Here is a 27,176-nt window from a genome sequence, read left to right on the forward strand (position 1 = left end):
ACCTCTCTCTCCCATTCATTCCTGTTACTTTGAAGAACTCAAAGGCTCGAAGCTTTTGTCCTGCAAGCTTTTTTTTACCTAGAAAGTGAAGATTTTATTTATTTATGTATTTATTTTTTTTTCAATTGGGCTTGGAAACTGATCTTGCATGTGTAAAATATTCCTAGCTTACTCTTTAACATAATTGTTTATAAATAAGGAATTAGTCCATTACGTTTCTTCACTGATTTGTTTTTCCCTTAACTGCCCTTAACATTTGGCAGAGGAACAAACTTATGCATAGCAGCAGAATTTCCCTTCAGAACATTTTCTTCCCTTCAGAATTTTTAAATTAAACCTCACGCTGCTTAAAGATTTAGTTTGCAAAGCACTGATTTGAAATGTGCAAATCAGTCTTCATTCATTAAAAGCAATAAATCAGGGTTGAGGTCAATTTCGGTGCATTTTAAGAAATATTGTGCTATAATTAAAAAATTGTACCATCTACTGTATACACAGGCTAATTTTTCTAGTAATTTACACAAGTTTTTTTTCTCATTTTATTCATTACACTGTTGGAAATGAACTGGAACTGACCTAAATTCTGAGTCATCAAAAACTGTTCATAATGCAATATTTCTTTGAGCACTTTAATTGCACTGTAAATAGCACAAAAGCAATTAACATTTAAATTCAGACAACAGTTTTTAGATTTATAGCTTGTTTCACCGGTGGACACATGAATATCCTCATGCTGCACTTTCCCAAAGCTTACCCGAAGAGGAAAGCCTCCACTCTCATGGCTCATTTGTGTTGTTTTACAGGAACTGTGGCCATTGACCTGCAGAACCCAGATCCCCCGGCTGACAGCAGTAAACTGGCCCTGCCCACAGAGAATGGAGCTGGGAGCCGTAGACCCAGCATTGCCCCTGTGCTAGAGATCGCCGATTCCTCTGCAATCCTGCCTTGTGATCTTCTCAGTGACCCCTCAGAAGATGAGACCAACCAATCGGATGATGAAGGAGCACCAGCTTTAGAGTAAATAATGTTTTTAAAAGTACACAATTGATGTGATTTCTCATGGGATGCACAATGGAGTCATTTGTCTTTGATTTTATTAAACAGCCAGCAAATGTGAAAAACATGAACCTTAAATTAAGAGGCTCGTTGTGGATAGCTGTGCTATTACTTTTCTAAGCAATGCTTTTTTATTTTGGACTGGCAGACAATACAATTTTAAATAGAATATTCAAGTACAGCGCCACTAAAACCCTATACACTTGCACTGTACAAAAGTTTTGGGTAGGTGTTTTTAAAAGTTAAAAGTTTTCTATTTGAATGTATTTAAAATCTAATTTATTTCTGTGATGGCAAAGCTGGATATTTTCTTCAGTGTCACATGATCCTATGCTGATTTGCTCCTCAAGAAACATTTGTTATTATCAATGTAAAAATGGTTGTTTCCCAGGATTCTTTAAAGGGGTCATATGATGCTGCTAAAAAGAACATCATTTGGTGTATTTGGTGTAATGAAATGTGTTTATGTGGTTTAAGGTAAAAAAAAAAAACAAAAAAACATTATTTTCCACATACTGTACATTATTGTTTCTCCTCTATGCCCCGCCTTCTGAAACGCATCGATTTTTAAAAAAGGCTCACCGGTCTGAAAAGCGAGGTGTGCTCTGATTGGCCAGCTATCCAGTGTGTTGTGATTGGACGAATACCTCAAGCGTGTGACGGAAATGTTACACCCTTTAACATATTGTGATGTCCTGTCTGGCCGGATCGACGAGACATAAACATAAAACCCATTATAAACATGATATAAACATGATTTCTAGTTGTGTCCTCTTTTGGAAGGCCAAAGAAAGTAGTTTTGCTTTCTCAATGAAACAGTGTCACACACGTGGCCTTGAGTGAGCGGAGGCTGGCTTGAATGAGCAGAAGTGGGTCGCCTTGCAAACGGCGTGGCCGGTGGATTCTAAGACAGAGTGGCCAGGGGATGCGGCAACCACATGTGACGACCCTGGGCTTGACTCCACTTCGTCCACGGTGAAAACCGATCCGGCGGTCCACAGTGCAAAGTTGATGTATTTCCTTAGCAACTAGCACAGATCAACTTCAGGCATGACGAATTGGATATTGTCCTCTTTCGGAAGGCCAAACAAAGTAGTTTCACTTTCACAGTGAAACACAGCGTCTATACGACATGGACAATACTACAACAATACTACAACGAGAATAAAAGGTGCGCCTTCTTTCTTTGCGTGAACATCTGGGCGGTGTTATGCAAATCTTCCCACATTGTGATGAAGATATGTGGGGGCGTGGACAAGTGTTAACTTTTATAAAGAATATCTCTTTGGATTTGAGACTTTAGTCTTTACAACTTTACAGATCTTCATTATGCACCAAGAGCTTGTTACGCTCCAAAGAGAAAGGAAAAAATTTAAATCGCATCATATGATCCCTTTAATGAATAGAATATTAGAAATGTTATAAATGTCTTTACTAAAAGTTTAACATAATTAATTGTAATTAATTTAACACATTATTTTTTTTTGTTTTACCCACCTATATAAATGCTAGTTATTTTTTATTGTGCTCTGTCTCTAGTGTGATTTACATTTTATAGCTTTTTAAGGAAGATCAGATGAACCTTAGGCATATTAGTTGCTATTATACATTCAGAGATCATGCTGCAGAAACACTGCTTAATTACAGTGTTTGCACATTAATCGGAGCCGGAAGAGACGTGCACTCATTCTCTCTCTCTCTCTCTCTCTCTCTCTCTCTCTCGCTCTCACACATACACACACACACTATTGATAAAGACTGAATCTCTTACTGAGCAGCACTGATTCTTTCTCGCCGCAGGACTCTGTTCTGCTCCTGTATTTTCTAATGCTTCCTCTGGTGAGCAGTGTGAATTGGGCAGATCCCTGCTGTACTGAGCTGCTGAATCTTCAGTGCTCTCACAGTGCCATCTACTGATCATTTACATGCAATACTTTAAAAAATGAAGCCTTTGTAGATCATGTCAGTTGAGGTTTCATGTACTGTACAGTATATGCATTCATTTGAAGCATACTTGCTACATTTTATATCCTTCTGCTTTTTCCAGGTGGATTAGAGGCTATCCTCCAAACTCCCCTTACATTGGAAGCTCCCCAACACTTTGTCACCTTTTGCAACAAAAGGCGCCATTTTGTTGCCTACGACTTGACAAGGTGAATGTATAATTCTTAATTCACCCTTAAATACTGATAGCGAGTCAAATTAATCCATTGGGATAGTTTGATGAAAGAGAAATTGTGAGGTTTTTACTGACTAATGTGATTTTAATGCATTTACTTTGGAGGAATTTAACAGTATAAAATAAATTATTAAATACATCAGGCATTTTAGCAATAAATACATAAAAGTACAAAGAAACATGTACTGTCATATTTTAGATCACTTTTCATTTTACATATACATTTCACACACTATAGGCCCTATTTTAACGATCTAAACCTAAAGTGTAAAGCGCACGGCGCAGGTGCACTCAGGGCGTGTCCAAATCCACTTTTGCTATTTTAATGACGGAAAAACGGTCCATCTCTTAATGAGTAATTGGTGTTTTTTGGGCGTAACATACAATAATCCAATCAGAGTCTCATCTTCCATTCCCTTTAAGAGCCAGTATGCTCGTGTCATAACGGATTTGCTATTTACACGGCGGAATTTGGCGAGCATAAAGACAGAACTCATCTCCGAGATGAAATGGAGCTGTTCGTGTGCGAGCAAATTCTGATACATGTGATGACTATCTTTTATGACATGAATTATATTATATTATATTAATAGTTTACAAACACTATTAAGTAAACATACACATTCAGTGCATTATTTATTCCATGCATTATATTATTTATTGATTCAATTCCCTTGTGCATTTATTGCAACATTCTATGATGTATTTAAGAATTTAATTTATGTATGTATATATATATGTGTGTGTGTGTGTGTGTGTGTGTGTGTGTGTGTACATATAAGCTCTAAATGTATGATGGCATTATACTGTATCTTCATACATTTAGAACTGATATAATTTATTTCAGTCCATTAAATGCTTTACTTGTTTTTATGTGCAGGGTTGTCGACACAATAGCTTTGAAGACGCCAAGGCATATGGGTTCAAAAACAAGTTGATTATTGTTTCTGCTGAAACTGCAGGAAATGGCCTGTACAACTTCATAGTGCCACTGCGTGCCTATTACCGACCACGGAAGGAGCTGAATCCCATTGTGCTGCTGTTGGATAATCCGTGAGCAAGCTGCCTCATCAGTTTTCACTGCATGTTACTGCTCATAGTGATGACTTTAGACTTCGAAAGTCAGTCAAAAGCATTGCTTAACCTGACTTTACCACTTAAAAATACCTTCAGCCACATCTGCATAAAAACAAATCTCTTTATCCTCTGTTCACACTCTCACTCTGTCATGCATTAGATTGAAATCTTAATGTATTATCTTGCTCTCTAATGCTAAACACTTTCAAGAGTGTTGTTCATTATGTTCCACATATTCTTCCTTTCAGTAATGAAAATAGTTTACACTTCTTCCTCAGAGTATCCATGGCAACTCTGAGATATGTCAAAAGACTTTTTGCAATTACCAGCTTGTGCATTTTGCACAAGCATTTACCCTGAGAATAAATTTTTATAAGGTTGTTTGCCAGTCCCAAACCTTTAAGAATTTTTTAACTGCAGCTGTGAGTGGATTAGCATTGTCAAACTGCTCTTTCCCTCCGTTTCCAGACCTGATAATCATTTTCTCGAAGCCATCTGCTGTTTCCCTATGGTGTACTACATGGCTGGTACCATTGACAAGTAGGTCTTTAAACATTTCAGCATACATAAACAAACTAATAGGACTAATAGGTTTTAGTCCAGTCTGAACGGTGGATTTGTGCTGCCTTCTGTCATAGTTTGGATAACCTGCTGCAGTGTGGCATCATCTACGCTGATAACCTGGTAGTTGTAGATAAGGAGAGCACTATGAGTGCAGAGGAAGACTACATGGCAGATGCTAAAACCATAGTCAATGTGCAGACCATGTTCAGGTACGTTTTATGCTCAAACAAAAATAACTTCAGCTGATTGTCTTTAAGCTGATGTCTTTCTCTACATTTGCTGAAAATGGCATTGGATAGTAATTAATTTGTTGTTTTTCCAGCAAAATGTCAATTTCATCTTTCTTTTCCTGTTACTGTGTCCTCTACTAGGTTGTTTCCTAGTCTCAGCATAATCACTGAGCTAACCCATCCTTCTAATATGAGATTCATGCAGTTTCGTGCCAAAGATTGCTACTCCCTGGCTCTCTCCAAACTCGAAAAGGTGTCTAAACTAATCTAAACAACCACACCATTTGACTTACATTGGGGTCCAAATGTCTGTTTCTGTTTTGAATTTATTATTTTCAGTTACCGGTATTGCAAATTATACTGTCAATAACTGTGTGTGTGTGTGTGTGTGTGTGTGTGTGTGTGTGTGTGTGTGTGTGTGTGTGTGTGTGTGTGTGTGTGTGTGTGTGTGAAAAGTTGAATAAAAAAAATTACCATGAATTTGGGATTGATTTAATTCAGGCTGTGAAACCATATGTGTGAAACCATATGTCACATGATTTAGAAATAGCTCAGAAATAATAATAAATTATCTCAAAACTTTTTTTATTTCTAGCTACAAAATGAGTCCCAGATTGTCAGTGTGAGCTCAGAGTTTATGACTCCAATAATGATTTATAGTTTTTCTTCCTTGCAAGTAGACAAATGAACTACTCTAACCAGGACTAGCATTAACATAATACATTTCAGACTTTTCTCTGATATGAAATAACTGCTTGAATGCTACACATTTATTATGACATGGTCCATTGGACTGTTTCTGAGTAAATATGATGGATTTGTGGTGAGTGCATGCTTTAAATGGCTGAAATACTGAAACTATTATAATGCTGTATCACAATTTGTCAGATGGTCTGAAAATCTTAAATCATCAGCTGTGGAAAGAGCCATCAATCTTTTGTCTTGATCTTTTTCTCTTTTCTCCAGATAGAGAGAGATAAGGGCTCTAATCTGGCATTCATGTTCCGCCTCCCATTCGCTGCAGGCAGAGTGTTCAGTATTAGTATGCTGGATACTCTTCTTTACCAGGTGGGTAATAAATCAGATGCAACTTCTGCTAATTCTATGTAAAAGCCTTGCACCACCTTGTGGCACTCTGATATCTATAAATATATATTATTTACACTACTGTTTAAAAATGTGGGGGTTGGTATATTTTTATGTTAATACTTTTTTTCAGCAAGGACCAATTAAATTGATCAAAAGTGAAAAACAAAAACAAAAAAAACATTTATAATGCTATAAAAGAAAAAAGTTATTTTGAACTGTAATAATGTCACAGTATTACTGTTTTTACAGTATTTTGATCAAATAAATACAGCCTTTGTGAGAACAAGATTTAAAAAAACAGTTCAAGTTTTATCAACCCCAAACTTGTGAACAGTAGTGTATGTATGTATGTATATGAAATGTTTATTATTTTAAATATCAAGTTAGGGGTCTTCAAAGGGAGGGCTGCTAATTATAAAAAATCACAGTATTACAGTATTTGTCAAACAAAACATTGTTAAATTCAGCCAGTGTTAAAGATAAGAAACCACTATATACAGTAGGAAACATAACTTGATGAGCTGTCAAGAAATATAATAAAATAAATAAATGTAATAAATAGAGAGATATAACATATAAAAAAATGTAAAAGGTGTGTTTTATTTTTATATCTCCACACATTTGATGCTCAAAACCAAAGATAGATTTAAAACACTGAGTGGCATTTGCAGTAGGTTGTGATCCTGCTATGCTCCCCTCAGGCACTGAGTCTCTGTGGGGTCTTTATTGATCGTGTGAGGTCTGGAGATCATCTGTGTGCTTTCCGGGGACTGCTTCTGTGTTTATATAGTTTCTGTTTATCCTCTAGTCTTTTGTGAAGGACTATATGATTCTCATTGCAAGACTCCTGCTGGGTCTAGACACCACCCCGGGCTCGGGCTACCTCTGTGCTGTAAGTGCAATCGCAAACAAAAACGCACCCACACACCCTCAGCAGTCAGTATGTCTGGCATCTTTGCGTGCCATTGTTTACATAGATTATGCAAGCAATTGTTTCAGTTAAAATGCATAAAACTGGTCATTTGACCTTGTCCACCCACAAATCGGCTGGTGCTGACAGTAGTGTTGAATTGAGACATACGGTGTAAAAATATCATAATGTTTCAAAGGCAGAGTTATATGTGAGATAAGATTTTTTTAGTTGTATTGATTTTAGTTTAGTTTAGTAAATGGCCTGGATGTTTCTCAGTGAGTTTCACCCTTCACTTTTGAAACAGATGAAGGTAACGGAAGAGGACCTGTGGATCCGGACATACGGAAGACTGTTCCAGAAGCTGTGTTCATCCAGTGCAGAAATTCCCATTGGGATATACCGCACTGAATCTCACATGTTCTCTTCCTCAGAGGTAAAAGGAGATTAAGAGGGAGAGATCCGAGATAATCAGACACGGCTGAATTCGCTCATCCAGCTCCAGTTGCTTGCACTGCAGATACGATCCATCACTGTGCCTTTACTTAATCTTGTGCAGTGTTGAAGATTTACAACTTTATTTTGGTCTATATCATGGCTTTGCTGGCTGCCTTATTAGTTGTGTTGTGACTTGAAGCTTATGCAGTCCTTGTGCTAATCATTTCTCATTTTGATCATTCACATCTATTGCTTTTTCCATTTTAAGGAGGTTTGCAAACAGGTTCACTTCATTTCTCAATTACATTCTCATACAGTACAGACCAAAAGTTTGGACACACCTTCTCATTCAAAGAGTTTTCTTTATTTTCATGACTATGAAAATTGTAGATTCACACTGAAGGCATCAAAACTATGAATTAACACATGTGGAATTATATATGGAATTATAAACATAACAAAAAAGTGTGAAACAACTGGAAATATGTCATATTCTAGGTTCTTCAAAGTAGCCACCTTTTGCTTTGATTACTGCTTTGCACACTCTTGGCATTCTCTTGATGAGCTTCAAGAGGTAGTCACCTGAAATGGTCTTCCAACAGTCTTGAAGGAGTTCCCCGAGAGATGCTTAGCACTTGTTGGCCCTTTTGCCTTCAGTCTGCGGTCCAGCTCACCCCTAAACCATCTCGATTGGGTTCAGGTCCGGTGACTGTGGAGGCCAGGTCATCTGGTGCAGCACCCCATCACTCTCCTTCTTGGTCAAATAGCCCTTGATGCCTTCAGTGTGAATCTACAATTTTCATAGTCATGAAAATAAAGAAAACTCTTTGAATGAGAAGGTGTGTCCAAACTTTTGGTCTGTACTGTACGTTAATGGCATTATGCTGTGTTCCAGCTGTTTGTTGTCTTTCCAACATCCATTACTTTCACTCACTCATTATATGCTACTAGTATCTGTATAAATACTTATTTTGTAATGTAAGTGGGTTTATTTAAAAGTGAATTATGTCATTTTAAACGTTAAACATAGCAGGTATTATGCAAGTGGGATTCAAATTACTGACAAGTCATTTAGGCTGTTCAGAGTCATTTCTTTCTTTTGGTAGACAATAACTTTATTTATCATTCACTTTTGGCTTTACAATTTTGCAGATCATTTACCTTCACATACAACTACACACTGCATGAAAGGGAATACTCAAAATGGCATAAAAGGGTCACTAATATTTTTTTATGGAAACCGTGACTATTTTTTTAAGGGTTCCTTCAGTGAATAGAAAGTTCAAAAGAACAGCATTTATTTGAAATATAAATCGTTTCTAGCATTAGAAATGACTTTACTTTCATTTTAGAGCAATTGAATGCATCCTTGATGAATAAAAGCATGAATTCCTTTATAAAAAATGACCACAAACTTTAGAAGTGTGCCTTAAACATAGATAAGGCTAATGGCATCCTGTCAGCAGGTGAATTAGAGTCAGCTTAAAATATATGTGTAATTACTTAGTGCTACTTTTCAGATTAAAGATGTTCGATTGCTCATAAACTGCTACAAAAAAGTGCAATCAGACAATGAACCTTGTTAACCTGTTGACAACCTGTTTCCATGCTGAGCAGTCTCAGGTGTCTGTGGAGGACTCTGAGGATCCGCGGGATCGCAGGGAATCCTGGAAAGAGAAAACCGCCCACAGAAACTCCACAGGGAGCGACCAATCAGAGCACCCACTCCTGCGGAAGAAGAGCATGCAGTGGGCGAGACGGCTGAGCAGAAAAAACACCAAGCCACCCAGTCGAGTTGAACGCATCAATCAACAGCGCCTAAATCTGTACCGGCGCTCAGAGAGACAGGAGCTGTCAGAGCTGGTGAAGAACCGCATGAAGCACTTAGGGCTGCCCACTGTTGGATACGGTGAGTTTGACAAGGGGAAGTGAGTATTTCTGTTTGTGTCTATGGAAATATTGAAGGTTCTGAACCCCTTACCTTGATGTCTTTTTGATATAGTGCGTTATAAATGCTTGGGATCTGTTTTCACAGTGTTTCTCTTTGTAAATCATATAATGGTGTCCCCTGCATTAATCATCATTCTCCTGAAACATTCTTTTTAAAAGATTACAGGAAAATGCCAGATAAAAGAAAAAAAAAAATACTGTATAGATTACATGCCTTCATGTAAATCATTGCATAAAGGAGTATTTTTAATGTTCCTTTATCAATAGGACAAATATTATTTGTTCCAAGATATGAACTGGGGTCCAAAGGTCTGAGGCCACTAGTAAAAAATACTTCTATTATGCATTATTTTCTAATTCTAAAACGTTTTTTAGATAAAAATGATCAGGTTCTCCCGTAGGATTTGAGATGATCCAAAAAGCATCTTGAATTTCAATGGAAGCAATGTACCTTCTGTACAAAGCATCACATAATTACAAACTTAACATGACTAGTGAATCAGAAAGTGTGCATAATTTGTTTAACTATTTATTAAACGATTTCCCAAAAGGTATCTCAAGAGATAAATAAAAAATAATAATAATAAAGTTTTCTATAATTTCCTTTATTATAGCAGGTGGGTTTTATAGTGAATATAATTTATTGTTTGAGGATCAGAGCTCATCATCAACTATTGCTTTGTGTGCTTTGCATTGTCTTTCATTCTGTATTCACCTTCCTTGAAACTTTACTCCCTTTCTATCCTTCATGTTGCAAAAAATCATTCTCTAATTTTTTCACTTGTCAGCCCTGAGAAATACTGTTGAAAACTAAAGTTTTTCACATTAAAACTACTTTACACACTTTGTCTTTAAAATGTGATGTAAACCTTAAGATAGTAGTAATGACATTTCATGATATTTTAAGAATGTGTTTTTTGCTTGGTGAATTTTTTCTTGATCTTTCTCTTTAAAAAAGCAAAAGTGTTGCTTTCTCTGCTGCTTTCTTGACCTTTTCTTTCTTATCTCTTTCTGCTTTGGTCTTTTCCCTGCACGCTGTAGAGGATGTAGCTAATTTAACTGCAAGTGATGTGATGAACCGAGTAAATCTAGGATATTTGCAAGGTAAATGCACCCAGCATCATTGTTCCTGTGGTATAGGATTGTTCCAGTCGATCTGGAACCTGATGTTCTGGGGACTGAAGTAAATCAAAAACTCCACTTAATTTGCTCAGTTTGTCCAGTGACATTGATTAAAACAGCATCAGCAGTCTGAATTTATTAGGATAAGAACTGAAAGTCTAATGAAAATACTTTGTGGCATTTGAAAGGACTATTTCACCCAAAAGTGTACATTTGCTGAAAATGTACTCACCCACAGGCCATCACTCGCTCACCAGTGGATCATTTGCAGTGAATGGGTGCCGTCAGAATGAGAGTCCATACAGCTGATAAAAACATCAGCTAATATCTTGTGAAGTGAAAAGCTTCCTGATTTAATACGAGTCCTCTAATCCATAATATTACTTTCTCCAGTGAAAGGCATCTTGTATAATTCAGGAAATAAACATGCACAGATCAAAAACAGTTTAAAAGGGAAAACAGTCCAGAACAGTTCTCATCAAATATGTTGGTAGTTTCATGTTAAGAGGACAACAGGGGATTGACTTCACTGGAGGAAGTGTTATTATGGATTCGGGACTAATACTGTATTTTGGCCAGAAGTGACGGTGTAAAATGTCTTGATGGTGGATCCTCCAAATCTGTTCTGATAAAGGAGCAACCTCATCTACATCTTGGATGGCTTGAGGGCGAGTACATTGTCAGGAAATGTTCATTTTTGGCTGAACTATTCCTTTAATAGGCCTATATTTATCTATTTACATTTATTTTCTTTTAGATACAAAATTCAGCGTGATTCAGTGTTTTTTTTTTAATTTATACATTTTCCTGGCTGACAGCTTCTTGCTAATGCCACATGCAAATGTCTGAAGAATGCTCGCTTCAGTTCTCCTATTTCTAAATTTTTTCCAGATGACATCATCAGCAGGCCAGTCTGTGCCCCATGAGCCTTCCTCTTATCTTATTAAAAACAGAGAGCAGGAAACTTCTGGCCATTGACATGATAATGACACTGGACAAAACGAATATGATATAGAAACATGGTTGAACAGCCCTAGAACGGCTTATCTGTAAAGCCAACTGATATCATTATAATCGAATTTGCATTTGTGTATAATTCATTATTACACAGCTCACTGGAATACTTGATTCCGATTGGTCAATTGCAGCATTCTCCAGTCTTAGATAATGAACACTAAGCTATTTAACTCATTGTTGTCCCAGCTGTTTCAACTCAAATTAATATTTAAAATAAATTTTTTAAATAGCTGTGTAATAAGCAGTATAATGCACAGTCAGCTAGTCATTATTGTAATATAAAAACCCTCAGCTTTTTGTCACCAACCTGATCACCCTGTCAGGATTTGTTTAGCAATGATGACTGTACCTTATTTTGTACTTGTACTGTACATAAATGCAAAAAGTAAACCAGAAGTATAGCATTTTTTTATGACTTAAATGCAATTATGGATAAAGTGTCTAAGTTCATTATGCATAGACTATGTGTGGGTGTAATATACAATATACTGTATGCAGACTTTGTATTTTTTTACATGGCAATTTTTTTGTTTGAATGCAATATTTATTTAATATTATTTAATAATATGTTTTTTTGCAGTTTAGGTGCAGTATCACTCCTAACATTCGGTCTCATTATGTTTGCAAAAACATGCTCATGATCAACAGTGTCATTTGACAGTGGTGCTAACCTGTTTCTGAAATAAAGAAGTCTGGTTTCATAGTTAAATTAGTGATGTAGTTGTCTTTTTCTCCTTTGGTACAAACTGAAGAGGGTACTTACATGGCAGAGGGTACTGCAGGTACTCACTGGCATCTGAGCATTGATATAAGACATGATGAGTGAGGGTTTTTGATTCCAGGATGTTTGGACAGAGTGGAGTAGAAAGCATTCAGTCTTTGTTGGAAGGGTCCATCTAGCACACGTATTTAGGCATACACTTAGAAGTCTGCTTGTACTGATCTACAGCATTGTTTTTCAGCTTTTTATTCTTCTTAATGGGATAATACTGGGAGAAGTATTTGGGTTTTCCATTGCTGTAATTGGTTATTTAGCATTTGGCTATCGACTCCTCCCAATCCCACACTACTAATGTTTTTTGCTTCACTCTGATTGGTCGAGCCTTGGCTTGGTGGGCCTGACAGATCCTCTAAGCATGCTTATATCTGTGTGTGGGGGTCTTACTGTTTGCTGACTTGGAGCTGTATGTTGGCATGGCAATAATCAACGTTCAGTGGGTCTACTGTGATTATGATGCAGTAGACGGATGGATGGATTGAGACTGAATGCGTGGGTGGATGCGGACTCTGTCTGCATGCGTCCGCGCATGGGGAGTGATTGTGATTGCATGGGCGTTCCGTAAATGCAGCCATGCCCTGTCAGTAACGGTTAGCCCTTCTCTCTCTTTTACCTGGCCTGGCATTATAAGTGGCTCAAACAGGTGGGTTTGAAGAAGCAGAGGCACTTTGTCCCAGTCTTGAGTCCCTTTTTCACAGACCTGCAAAGGTTCATACTTCTCAGTCATTTACAAGCAGGTAAAATACAACAAAGCCTCAGAAACCCAGCCAACAAAACAAAACAAAAAACCACAGTGGGTACACAACAACTGCCTCCCATGTTTTTTATTCAATATATTTAGCACTTTTTGGCTATTCTGACAGCATTTTATTATCTGCAATAGGAACAGAGATAAATATTACTGCTAATTTTTCAGAACTTTGTTACACAAATGTTTTGGATTATTAAGAATTTATACAGGATGAATACAATAGTGACTGTTTTGTTTCTCATGCAGATGAAATGAATGATAATCAGAACACGTTATCATATGTGCTGATAAACCCTCCTCCAGACACCATTCTAGAGCTCAATGACATTGTGTAAGTTGCATGTATTTAAATTAAAGTGTGCAGTTTCGGATGTTAATATACTCTTTTTCCCAGTCAAATGTAACAAGAAAACAATTCCTATAACTATAACATTGGAATACTAAAATATGTCTTTTTTTTTGTCCGAGGCTATTTGCCCAAGTTCAAATAGTGTTAAATGGTACTTAATTTATGCTATTTATTTAGTATAAATAGTGGCAGACACTGTACATCATACATTATAAAGTTATATTATAAAATTCATGAGCTAAACATGTTGCGGTCAATGTACCAGCCTTTCTTATCTGTGTGAGGTCATTACTATTATAGGCCAATGAAATACCCCTTTGGCACTTTGCTTCCACTTATTTTTATATTTTCTTCATTTTCAATAAAAATAAATGCCTCTCCGAGTTGATTTGTTAAGAGAAATGGGAGAAAAATGTGACTGGAAATTCATTTGGGAGACTCATACAACCTGTTTTCCACCCTTTTCTAGCTACATAATCCGTTCTGATCCGCTGGCACACGTCCCTGAGAATCTCCCAGGGGCTCCGGCCGGAGGGAAGCTACGTCAAGACTATGGACCTGAGACCAGGGATGAGACCCATCTGTAGGAACTAGAAGTTCCTGTTAACCGTCCTTCCTTCCCTCCTACGTCTTGAGCTACTTCAGGCTGCATGAAGAGTGAAAGGACACACAACCGACCACACAGACACGACCCATGTGCCAACACATTCACAACCCAAGCTGCCCAACCAAGCCAAATAGCTCTGTAACTGTAGAACTCAAACACTTTACAGATTCCTCTTTTCTATGACACAGACATACAGAATCTCCTGGCACATTTCAGACTTCTCTGAATGTGGCTGGTTATTACATTTTTGTATTTGAGACTTGGCTCAGTGCAAGTGTGAAGTGTTGAATCAGTTTGGACCAAACAAGCTGTCCAAGGACTTTGGATTTATAGGGCAGTATATATCAGAAGCATTACTTAAAGCAGTATTTAAGAGGGCAGCTAAAGACAGAAGGAAAAAAAAACAACTATTACATCAGTCAGCTAACCCGAGTGGACAGTAAGATTTCAGTATGATATTGAACAAAATTAGTTTACATCAGTGCTATATTTTGTACTTCTATAGCACGAATATAGTATATATTAATATATATTTGTATATAAGTTGGCCACATATTTTACATGCTCAGTGACTTTCACAGTATTTTGTTGTTTTATTCCTCAAAGCACAAAGGGTTTTAGATTTGAAATTGCTCATCTCAAGCTGAAGCTTTTACATGTGATTGAACACCATGATTTACTGTAAATCACTGTCATTTATCACTACAAATGTTACCATACACCGGTTTAGAAGCTAGATCAAGTTCTTTGCCGTAAGATGTCAAATTGGCAGCAAAAAAACGGAACCTATTCTGCAGCAATTGCATTGAAGAGATGCCAAATGTTAATAAGAATAAGATCAATATTAAAACAGGTTTGGTGTCAAACTTTTGAATTATGTTTGGGTCATACAATAGAAAATGTTAGATTTAATATGCACTATTGGTAACTATTGTTTTTCGGTGGCATTTAGCCAACAAATGTTTTTTTTCTTTCACTTTAAAATACATTTGCATTTCTAAAATTATTCATTTACTTTAATTTTTTTTATTTCAGTGTGCACAATGTATGTTACCGCTCATTTTGGACAAAAAGGTATAGCTATATATTAGCTATATATGTCTATATAAATATATAGTGAGTGCATGAGGGAAACATCATTTGAATTTGCCGATTTTATTGCACTAAGCTCTGTTGATAGAGCAGTAAATAGTAACCCTTTAAACTACATAAAGAAAAGATTACAAATTTGACATTTCACAATACATTTAAATTTGTGTTTTGTTTTTGCCTTCTGTATTAAGACATTGCATTGTTAATTTGCCATTTCCATCAGTAAATGGAGCTGACATTTAAAGCTATCATGGAAAGCTTGAATTTTAATCTTTTTAGTTTTAACAAACAGATGTATTCATTCTTATTGAACAGAAATGTGAATGCCCACTTTTGCGCAAAGTAGCTAAGGCTGAGTTACTCCCATATCATTCTTACCTGTCTGTCTCCACAAAGAAATGCGATAGATGACAGTAAAAGCAATGAAATGGGAATCTTTGTAGCTATTGTTTTTTGTTTTGTTTTTTAAAATACTTTATAAATCTGTATTCATGTTTACAGCATATTTAAGGCATTTTCTGCCTTATTTCGCTTCTATTGATCTGGCATATCAGTTTATTGCTTAGCTCCAAGACAAGACAACCTGTCAGTAGTAAGTGGGGGTGTTTTGCTTGCGTAAAGATATTGCCACCTACATTGTCCATCAGTCACGGTTTTCTCATGCAGATTGCTTTGTTGTTGTTGTTTTTTTTTTATGTTTTCCTAAATTTCCAGCCATAATTGGAAAGGATATGCATAATGTGCATGTTAAAAAAATATTCGCCTGCAAATTCTTCTATTTTTACTAGTTCCCAAATATATAAAACCTATATCTTGATCAGCTGATCAAAGCTGCTGTGATTTAACAAATTTCTTTATTTATTCCAGTAGTTTTAGAAAAACATGGACCATGCATGCCCTTATCTTGCCAAATGTGTCAGAGACCCATGTTTACAGTTGCTGGCTCCTGTTTTTGGATTGTGCTTAATACATTAAACGTATAACTTTTTGTACAATTTCTTAAATGAAGTCTGTACTAACATGTAAGAATGAACCAATAAATGCTGCATGCAGCCAGAGAAATGTGCCAGTATTTTCCTACAAATAGACTTTGACTCAGTTGATATATACTGTAGATTCACACATTTTATTTAGCATTTAATAAAGCAGTAAAAATCTGTCAATTGTGAAACCAAATGTCTGTTCTAGTCTGTTATAGAAAATACTTTACATACAGTGCCAGGTAGATTTTTACATAACATATTCATTATCATATTTTGCCTGTAGCTCAATTGGTAGAGCACCTGCGCAAGGTTGGGGGTTCGATTCCCCGGGAACACATGATATGTAAAAATTGATAGTCTGAATGCACTGTAAGTCGCTTTGGATAAAAGCATCTGCTAAATGCATACATTTAATTTAATTTAAATTTTAATTTAAGATTTTGCACATTTTACAATGTTTTGCAGGTTTCACAGAACTAAAGAACTGATTACTTTGATATCTATTTAACCCCTTTTAATCTTTCATTTTTGTTTTTATATTTTACATAAATTTTCTTTTTACATTTGTGGCACAGACACCACAACACACACACATACATACATATAATTTGTAACATACTTCTGACACCTAACGACTCTGTTTGAGCTTGTTTTTGTTTTTTTGTGTTTTTCTCCACCTTTCCGAGTCCAGCGGCCATGATTTTCCACCACCTCGTGTAGCAGGTCTATAAATGTATACTCATTCATCTTTTGGCGAATCTCCCGAAGGTGGCGCTCTTGAGTCAGAGCCGTCATGCATCCGACCCTCTCGTCGGTCTCTGTGAGCTCTCTGTGCAGCTTTCTCTGCTCTCCTGGGTTGCTTTTGCAATTCTGATGCAACCTGCTCACTTTGGTGAACGCTGTGTGTATTTCTTTTCATGCTCTGTATTTTCTTAACATCATCTTTGTTGTTTATATCCTCTCCAGCAGCAGGTTTTGACTTGCTACCACCAAAAGATGGATTACAAATGTTGAACAATTCAGAGCAGTCCTCGCTTTCATCAATTTGGGAGTTCTGAAAGTCTCGAAAATTGGAAAAGATGGCCGACTCAAGACCTGACCTCCATGTTTCCCCATTTGTATTAATTCTGCCATCCTCCCTTAGTGATATAGTAGAATCAGAGAAGCATTCCTGTGCACTGAAAGGCAGGACTTCATGATTGGATGACTCAAGACTTGCCCCATAAGTGTCCTCATTAATAGTGACCTGGACATCTTCTATTGGGGATGTTATTTCTGGCAGAAACTCCTGTGCATTGAACTGTGGACCGGTTGGGAGGACTGCAGGAGAAATTCTATGATGAAGTGGTCTGATGTCATGCCTACAACCTGTTACAAATATTAGTTGAGGGAACACATTAAGCACTTGTTGATTTTGAGCCCACTGCTTCTTCCATTGGGCCACAGTTGGAGGCCAGGTCAGTACCCGCCAAATGGGTCTTGAAGGTACAGATGTTCCTTTCGCAGTATTCTGATCAACCCCAGACATCTGGTTTTCTGGATCAGCACCAATCGAGAGGTACAGCAAGTTTTCACCAGTCTCCTCAGCCTGGGATGTGACATGTTTTACCTGGAGAATATCGTCACTGCTTCCTGCTTCAATGGTCAACTCATTGAGGTGATCCAACACATCATTCTCCACACATTGCTGAAGAACATCTTGGTTCACACTTGATCCGGCTTCTTCTGTCACTTTAGAAAACATCTCCATCCTGCACAGGTCCGGCCCGACAGATCTCACTCGTTTAATAGAATCTCTGGTTTCATATGTCCCTAATGAATAAATATGGTAAATCTGTGATGTCTTCTCATCTCCAACCATCATTTGGTTGGTCCTAAGTAACACCTCTGTTGTGGGAATGATTGTTTTATTAACAATTTCAGATTTCACTTTTCCGTTTTCTTCTTCATTGCACTTTGCAGTTGATCCACTGGTTCTTATGATTTCAGATTTGGCACAGAGTACCACTGGTTACATAATAAAAGGTTAGTCATCCACAAAATAAGCTCCTGGATATGAGGGCTGAATTTGGGAAATCAATTAGTTCCACCTACCAATTAAAATGATTAAAGTTGAGTGTTCGATTGTAAGAGGTTTGGTTATTAATACAGTGGCAGGGTTCACGGTGTCAGGACTTCCAATGGTCAGGCTCACAGTGGTAGAGCTCATTTTTGTGAGGGTTTTACACTCTGGGACCTGCCATACTGGCTTCCCTTTCAAATCAGGAGGGCTATTACAGCACACCTGCATCTCGTTCTCCAGAAGAGAAGCATTCTGCAGACCTGCATGCATTTATGAAAGTCACTTAACATTCCACCCAAAAACTAAGATTATCGATCATAATCTCGATGCATTTCATATCGATCATGGCTGAGGAAATACCCCCTGACAATGTAAAGTGCTTTGAGTGCCTAGAAAAGCGCTATATAAATGTAAGGAATAATAATTATTATAAGCCTGTATGTACATTGTTAATATACAGTTCAGAGTTCTACGATTTTTTTGAAAGGGTTAGTTCACCCAAAAATGAAAGTTACCCCAGAAATTACTCATCCTAGGTGTATATGACTTTCTTCTTTCAGATGAATCCAGAAAATTTTTTATTTGATCTTTCAAGCTGTTTAAGGCCACTCAACGGTTGTTGCATGCATCAGTCCAAAAGAAGTTAAATAGAAAGCCTAGGGGTGTAACGGTACGCAAAAATCACGGTTCGGTACGTACCTCGGTTTTAAAGTCACGGTTCGGTTCATTTTCGGTACAGTAAGGGAAAGAAATGCAAACATTAAACTGCAGGTTGTTTATTACTATAATTTTTTTTTAACAATTTGTTTACAATTTGTATTTTTTTTAAATACTTTTTAATAAAATATATATAAAATTAAAAAAGAATAAGAAATAAAATACTGCTGCAAAGTTCTCCACTAAATAAAATACTCTCAGTCTCAAACCAATATCATATAATAAAATATAATGAAAAATATAAATAAATAACTATGATTACAGTGCAGCATTACCAATCCCAGCTTGTAGGCCTGCTCATATTTAAAAATATATATAACTTTTTCAAAGTGTAAAGTGCAGCATGAACAGTTTTAGTTTTTAGACCTGCTCAGATTTCGTTATTGCGTTGGCCCGATCGGAATTAAGAGCAAAGGTCTGTTTAAAGGAGTCATACCCTCGTATTACCTTGGATACCTACGGCTGTATTATAGTCTTTCAGGCCCTTCTAAAAAAGAAAATTGGAAAAAAAAAAATAAGCACAGAGCTCCTCAGACCCTTATCTCTGTAGGCATTATTGTCTCGCGAGATCTGATGCGATATTTTGGCTGTCGTGGACGGTCATTATAATAATGCAAATGAGGGGCATGTTGATTGGTTGCAGGAAGGAGGGGGGTTGACACCGCAGGTAACGCTTTAGCATATCATTACAAACTGACATCATGGCGCAAGTTGTGAATGAACGCGACCGGCTTCCCGGCCAGTGCCGTTTAGGGCTTAAATCAAACTTCATTCACGCACACATATGAAAAACGCTTGCATATATACTAAGTACTAGTCACACATACATGTATATGAACTATCTACGCACATAAAGTTACTCATATGAGACGTGAGCACAGCACACACACACAAATATAAGACGTGAGCACACACACACACACAAACTAGACGGGGCCTCATGTAAGCATTAGGCAATAAATAATCAATAACCGAATTCATGATGATCTCAGTCATTTGTTTTTTGCAAAGTACGTTAGCAGCCATTCCCCATACCTCGAAGCTAATGCTCCCGCCAGAGTTGTGCCTGGACACGTTCATTGAACGATAGTTCATGAACTCGTTCATGTTTTGGACTGAACTGAACGTACCGCATTACTGCCTGATGAACGTTACTGTGAAGTCGTTCATTCTGGTGTCTGTGAACGCCATGCTCTCTCAGTTTAACTTCGTTCAGTAGGATGCCAGATTTCTATAAAGCCTTCCAGGCGAAAACCCACCTAAAACACACCGTAAACCGGCCTTAATATGTAGCGGAAAAAACACCCAATCAGTGGCGCCCCCAGAAAATTTTAACAGGGGTGGCCAAATGAGGCCACAGTAAATTTTGGGGGTGGCACATTAAAATAAAGAAAAAAAAATAAGGGTTTGCAATATAGACAAAAAGTTATATCTCTGTGAGTTCTAGGATTTTATCGATAACGATAATTACACTATTTTGCTGAGTGTTATTGTGCTGATATCTTATTTTTAATTGTGCAGACACCTGAGTTTTTTTTTTTTTTTTACCTTTACACCATTGTTTCTAAAAGTGTGCACCATATTTTAGGTCAAATACTTGCATTTGGGCTGTTACCAAGCAAATGCAATCAGTATCAACAAAATTGATCTTTGCAATGTAGATAAAACAGAAGCTGCATCTGAAGTGCCATTTAGATGTTTTTACACACTGTTTAATGCAGCTCCGTGGAACATGGAATACTTTAACCTGCAGTTACAAATGAATAAATAATGTTTTGATATTTTAAAGATAAAACATTGAAAACTGATGTTTGAAATTATTTAAAAAATGAAAAGGTTCCATTAAATGTGAAATTAAAACCGCCAATAGGTGCAGCGAGTCACTGTTAATAAGTGAGTCATTGCGATTGAACCGAATCATTTAAACGGTTGATTCATTCAGGAACGAAACACTTTAATGTTGCTCAGACAGGGCCGGCCCTGACCAATTTGCTGCCCTAGGAAAGATTTTACCTGGCGCCCCATGCGGTGAAATGGGCTGTGATGCATGGGGCGCCAGGTAAAATGATATATATATATATAACAGCAGAACTGTTTCCAACACTCATAATAAATCATCATATTAGAATGATTTCTAAAGGATCATGTGATAGACTGGATGTCACATGTGACACTGAAGAATGGAGTAATGATGCTGAAAATTCAGCTTTGCATCACAGAAATAAATGATACTTTAAAACAAATTATTTTAAATTGTAGTAATATATCACAATATTACATTTTTGATCAAATAAATGCAGGCTTGATGACCAGAAGAAACTTCTTTCAAAAACATTAAAAATAGTAATGTTTCCAAACTTTTGGCTTGTACTGTATCCCCTGCACAACTGTAGAGTAAAACATTAATAAAAAAAAGTGATAATAAAAAATGCGTCTTAAAACTGACATGATTGTACAAAATCACAGTCTGGGGACTCAGAACTCAGAACAACTGCTAACATTAAGTTTAAGGTAAAAATAACTGCCATGAAATTATAGTATCTTACTCCTATGCAATAAATTGTTCTTTCACTACATCTCTTTACCTCTGTCTTTATCCTCTTCTCTTCTTTTTGGCACTGTATCTATCGCAGACTATGCTCATTTATAATGTGTCATGTAAATTCGGCCTTCCGTCGCAATCAGGAAACTTTCACCGTGTCTAGAACTGGCGCGAGCTGCCAGGCCCGTTTCTACGAGCTGTGTGTTAACAAAAGCAGTGCTGTCTACATTGGATGCGGCGTCGGGCACGCTACACAACAAATTACCAACAACTGATCGCGCGCGCTCTGTTTCTGACGCACTTCAAGCGCTCGATGGATAGGGGAAGATTGAATAGCCTGACTTTTTTTTTTTTTTTTTTGCTTTATTTGGTAGTATTTCGAATGAATGGTTTTTAAATAGTAGCCTATTATAAAAAAATATATATGTAAAAAAAAATAAAAAAATAAAAATTCACTGGTTCACTCATTCTGGCGCCCCTATGGATGAGTGGCGCCCTTAGCATTTGCCTATACCGCGGGCCGGCCCTGTGCTCAGAGACGCAAAACTGTGGCTGCAGCAGGTGCTGCACTTTTTTTTTTCACTTCTTAAACTATTGTGAATTTACATTTTGCATTTAAATTAATAGGACCCACTGTAAATAATCCTAGGGGTGGCCGCAGGGGTGGCCAGAGTTTATACAGGGGTGGCCGTGGCCACCCCTGGCCACCCCTTGGGGGCGCCCCTGCACCCAATCTGGCAACGCCAGACTCCCTTGTTCAAAGTCGTTCATCAAAATGAACAAATCTTTTTTCGAGTCATTTCGTTCATTTAAGGGGCTTTAAATGTTACTATTATTAACTGGCAAATTCCCCGAACACATCAACCTACACAATCTTGATCATATTCTGAATTAAGAAATCATTATAATACAGTCAAAAGTCCGTTTTTGCAGTCCGTTTACAGGGAACATAAATAATTACTTCACCTCCAGTCTTTCGTTTATTTGTCTAGTGACAGACGCAATAGCATACAATAGCTGCATTAGCAGTTAGATGCTGTTTGTTACACACAGTAGAGCAATAAAAACACAGTCTTACCGTTTCAATTGCAGGGAATTTTGTTGGAATGGCGCTTTTCCCGAGCTTAGATGCCAACTTCGCCTGATATTCCCCCAAATTTGTGAAGGATTTCGGCGTACAATATTTAGCACAAACACGTAACGATAAGCCAGTGGAAGGGTTGAAGGAACCGCGTCATTAAAAATGAATTTAATCCACTGGTCTCTGATAGCTAGGTCTGTTCTTGGTAGAGAAAACACATTTACATGTTGATTCTGGCAGTCAACCACAGAGCAACTCACGTGTGCACTACTCCAGCGTCTTTCTCGACTGAATATGAGGGGGAGAGGGGAAGGGGCAAGCTTCCTGCTGCGGTGTCCATATATGGTATATCCTGCCCCGTCTTGACGTCAAGACGGGGAAGAAATCAAAATCTCGTATTTGAGTGCGCGTGCACGTGGGCTATTTTACAAACCCTGAGGTAAACAAACGCTTCACGTTTAAATATCGGCTTCCCGGCCAGTGTATAATCGTTAGGCAATCATAACATACATTGATTCTCGTGGAAAAGTGAAAATTGTGGGTCATGACTCCTTTAAATGCCGACGGGAGCTGCGTTTAAATTACAATCGTTTTTTTTCCTAGTTGTAGTGATGTTCACACTCGCGTGATGCCTTTTGAAAACCTTAGGCCGGTGACACACTGGCATATTGCACCTGTCAAACATAGTCTATTTTGCCGTCAAAACTGTTGACGGTGTCCTTTATCAGTAGGCTTTATATTTATGCTCAACATGAAGTATAGATATTGTTGTCGTGAAGACAAGATCCTGGTCTGTCGGCGGTCTCCCTCTATGTCATATTACAGTAGCAGCAGCGCGCCAGCGCCGCGTCAGGCACGATTCTGGTGTGTGAAGACACAGAAAATGCGAAGCAGGTGTCACGCAACTGACAAACAGTAGAAACGCCACACTCACGCCACGCAGCCAGAGTGTCACCTGCCTTAGAATCAGCTGCAGGGCGGGATTTGCGCTGAACGCGAAGACTTCTGCCACTTAATATGTTCGTTTGGAAACACGAAAATGTATATGTTCCGCAAACAAAATATTGCATTCGGTACACACGTGCACCGTGCCGAAAGCCCTGTACCGAAACGGTCCGGTACGAATACACGTACCGTTACACCCCTAGAAAGCGCCCATCCATATTAAAAAAAAAAGTGCCTCTCACAACTCCAGGAGGTGAACAAAGGCCATCTGTAGCGACTTGATTCATTTTTGTAAGAAAAATATCCACATTCAAAATGTAATAATCACGTAGCTTGTGTTCACTGTTGTACACAGAAGAAGTTCCAGAGAAATTATGTACGAGGTTGGCTGTACGCATGCGCTGCTCACAAGTGAGAGATCGAAAACAAAACAACGGTCACTAATTAGAAGTACAAAAAAACAAGGATTTGTAAAGAAGAATGTCAGAGGATTTCGATATAAGCCAAGATGAGAATGGTTTACCTTTGCTAAAGTAAGGAAATTTTGCTTTGCTCCTGTTAACAAACGTTGGTTTTCTTGACTCATCAGTGCATGCGCAATGCTGACCTCAAACATCATCCTCCCGGAGCTGCTTCTGTGTACACCTGTTGGCGCAAGCAACATTAAACTGATTATTACATTTTGAATATGACTACTTTTCTTACAAATACGCATCGATTCACTACAGGAGGCATTTGCTCACCCCTGGAGCCATGTGAGATACTTTTTTTTTTTTATGGCTGGACACAATTTCACTTTTTTTGGGCTGATGCGCTGAGTTACATTAAACAGCTTTAAAGATCAATACTATTTTTAATAGAATTCCGACTGGATTGGTCTGAAAACAGAAAGGGTTAACGGTGAGTAATTTACGGGCTAATTATCATTTTTGGGTGAACTAACCCTTTAATGTTTTTGAAAGAAGAATATACAGTAAAACAGTAATATTGAATATTTCAGTAGCATTAGATAAAAAGTACAATATGGAAATGAATGCTTACTTCTCAGTTATTTGGCAAAGTCGTTAACAGAGCAGGAGCAGTCCCAAGGATTTCCATCCAAATGGATCTTTGTGCTGTTAAGTGTAAGAAACACATCCATACTCAAATGTGTCAGTTGTTGGAGAGGTCTAACTGCCTCAATTTACGGAGACCAAGACGACTGCTTGGGGTTAGAGTGTGAATCTGGTTCTGAGACAAGTCTAGGGTGAGCAGGTTTGGCAGCCCATCAAGAGAATTATGATCCAGTGTAGTGATTTTATTATTTGACAGTCTGAGTCTCTCAAGTGTAACCTGATGGCTGAACCAGTCTGATGAGACTTGGGAGAGATGATTATTGTCCAAATTGAGAGTTTTGAGGTTTTGAAACTTATCAAAGGTCTGCGGTCCTATTGCTGTGATGCCTTGGTCTGCCTTAGTCAGACTGTTCACAGATGTCAGATTTGTGCTGTTAAACACAGACAAGCCGATTTCTCCTAAACCACTCACAAAGATAATCACAGAGGTCAACCCAGCAGGATAATCTAGAGGGGGGAAAGTGACAGTTCATCTAAAGGCAATTTACTCATCAACACACCTTTCGAAACCTTTTTGACTTTCTTCTGTAGAACACAAAAGAAAATGTTGGGAAGAATATCCATGCTACACTGTTCTGAATTATGAAAGTCAATGGTGACCACAGCTCAGGCAAGATTTCCAGTGAACCACTTAACTTTAAGTCAGTTTTGCACATAAAGCAGTAGTATAGTGACTTGGAATAAAGTGCATGAGGTGTATGGATCACTGTTATTTTTTATTTTTTTTTGTCCTTTCAGGAGCTTGACATCCGCTTGTCACCATTCACTTTCACCGTTTGTAAAAGTGAAGCAATAACACAGTTCAAAAGATCTTTAATTAAGTCCTTTGAGTTGGAATGACATGAAATTGAGTAAACTGTGCCAACTTTTATTTTTGAGTGAACACTTCTTATTCATCTAAACTGCAATTATCCAAAATTATTAAAATCCCAATTTTTATTGGTATATCTGCATATAGCTGACATTTATCTGACATATTTCTCTGGCAGATAACACGCACATTCTTTTTATGAACATTAAGTGTCTTCAGACCATCCTACCTTTTGGGATCTCTTTGCAAACATAGTCTGTTTCTGTGTATATACAGGACTGACACCATGCCTCACATACAGTATGCACTGGAACGCCACAAAAATAAAAAGAGCTAGGTGGAAAAAAGAAACATTCTTTTACATCACAATTCACTTGATTTTGAAACCAACATCAAATCAGATTGCAATAATACTCACCGCGCATACTGAGAAAGATCAAATAACAAGATATTCGGAGTTCCTGTCTAATGAGCATCCATCCACCGAATGCCTGACTTGTAAAGCCCCCGCTGAGGATAAACTGCCGTTGCCAGGATACAAATATGTCTTCAGTGGACTGTCAAGGATACAGTGCTCGTCGATGAGGCACAGCCTGTGGTGTTCCAGTTGACAAAAGTTGGGACGCCCATCAGGAGATCACACATAATTAAACTACCATCTTTTCTTGCAGTCAGTTGATCAACTGATGACATGAAAATTAATGTAAAGTCAATTTTGTACCATGCTCAACACTTGTTACTAATATTCATTATTATGAGGCAAGCTAACTTACTGAAAAATGCAAGAGGTGTTAAAGTGTAAAAATAAAGTGGAAGAAAGATGACAATAAATGAGGGGAAAAAAATTGAGAATGAATTTATTGACTTGAAATATTTATTAATTCTCAGTCTTATTTAAAATAAATAATAGTATGTTAAAGGAATTAAATGACCAAGAATGAATAGTAGTGTTTAAAAAAAAAAAAGAAGGAAGAAAAAAACAAACAGGTGATCAACATCAATACAATCTTTCACTTATAGATATAAAAACACATAATATACAAAACTGCAATTTAAAATTAAACAATGCAGACAAGTCTATCACCAATTATTTGGAAACAGTAGTTTAAGAGTCATTAAGGGGCTGTCAGTGTGCTCTTTTTCGGTGTTAATAGTGTTTGAGAGATGTTTCTCAGTGTACAACAAGAGTACCTTCACTTTTCGACAACCAATTTTAGGAGCAAAAATAGTTTAGTAAGCCCTTTGAAATTCTACCCCAGCTGTACACCTTCATGAGCAAAGAAATAAAGTGCATGTGCAACTCTCAATTGATCTTGACGCCAAACAAGAGGCTTTTCTGAGTCTTCTCGAACATTTAAACACAAGGATATCTGCAGGTTTGACACCTCTTTCACTGAGGAATGTTTTCAACGTTGGTAAATAATTAGACAGTGATTGCAAGGGAAGTAACCGATTACGAATATATTAAATACTGTCATTCAAATAGTTTACAGCAACACTCTTCATAACAGAGCATGCTGCTCTTCTGCATGAAAAAACGCTCCAGTGCCAACATCAACATGGTTACATTGCATGATAATAAAAGCACTAAAACATGATCATAAGTGCACCATAGTACAGACCGTCCGGTGGAGAGGCCGCTACAGAGTAGAACAGAAGAGAAGAGAACAGCATATGACACACATCAAGGTCTGTTTGACTCCCTATCGAA

General features: G+C 37.5%; 1 protein-coding gene and 1 long non-coding RNA gene across 9 annotated transcripts in view; one reads left to right on the forward strand and one right to left on the reverse strand.

Annotated features, from left to right (window-relative positions):
• Window positions 1-14,549, forward strand: part of LOC132137591 (potassium channel subfamily T member 1-like) — a 101,546-nt gene extending 86,997 nt beyond the window's left edge. For 3 of the 8 annotated variants that reach the window (XM_059547607.1, XM_059547608.1, XM_059547609.1), the window contains 13 exons: window positions 804-1,017; window positions 3,104-3,209; window positions 4,116-4,288; window positions 4,781-4,852; window positions 4,951-5,085; window positions 5,248-5,359; window positions 6,073-6,174; window positions 7,004-7,087; window positions 7,413-7,541; window positions 9,161-9,452; window positions 10,535-10,597; window positions 13,408-13,492; window positions 13,980-14,549. In XM_059547607.1, coding sequence (XP_059403590.1) covers window positions 804-1,017; window positions 3,104-3,209; window positions 4,116-4,288; window positions 4,781-4,852; window positions 4,951-5,085; window positions 5,248-5,359; window positions 6,073-6,174; window positions 7,004-7,087; window positions 7,413-7,541; window positions 9,161-9,452; window positions 10,535-10,597; window positions 13,408-13,492; window positions 13,980-14,097 — 1,685 coding nt within the window. In that variant the 3' untranslated portion in view covers window positions 14,098-14,549. Of the gene's footprint in view, window positions 1-803; window positions 1,018-3,103; window positions 3,210-4,115; window positions 4,289-4,780; window positions 4,853-4,950; window positions 5,086-5,247; window positions 5,360-6,072; window positions 6,175-7,003; window positions 7,088-7,412; window positions 7,827-9,160; window positions 9,453-10,534; window positions 10,598-12,384; window positions 13,493-13,979 lie in introns of those variants that run through there. The other 5 variants (XM_059547610.1, XM_059547611.1, XR_009431972.1 and 2 more) reach the window with 4 other exon arrangements.
• Window positions 14,550-18,205: 3,656 nt separating this feature from the next.
• On the reverse strand, window positions 18,206-27,171 carry LOC132137662 (uncharacterized). Its single transcript, XR_009431995.1, has 4 exons — window positions 25,884-27,171; window positions 25,695-25,798; window positions 24,581-25,101; window positions 18,206-18,514 (listed from the first exon to the last, which is right to left on the reverse strand). It is a non-coding gene; the product is annotated as an uncharacterized LOC132137662 (long non-coding RNA).
• Window positions 27,172-27,176: the final 5 nt, after the last annotated feature.

The sequence above is a fragment of the Carassius carassius genome, chromosome 4, assembly GCF_963082965.1.
Source record: "Carassius carassius chromosome 4, fCarCar2.1, whole genome shotgun sequence".
In the NCBI taxonomy this organism is placed as follows: Eukaryota; Metazoa; Chordata; class Actinopteri; order Cypriniformes; family Cyprinidae; genus Carassius; species Carassius carassius.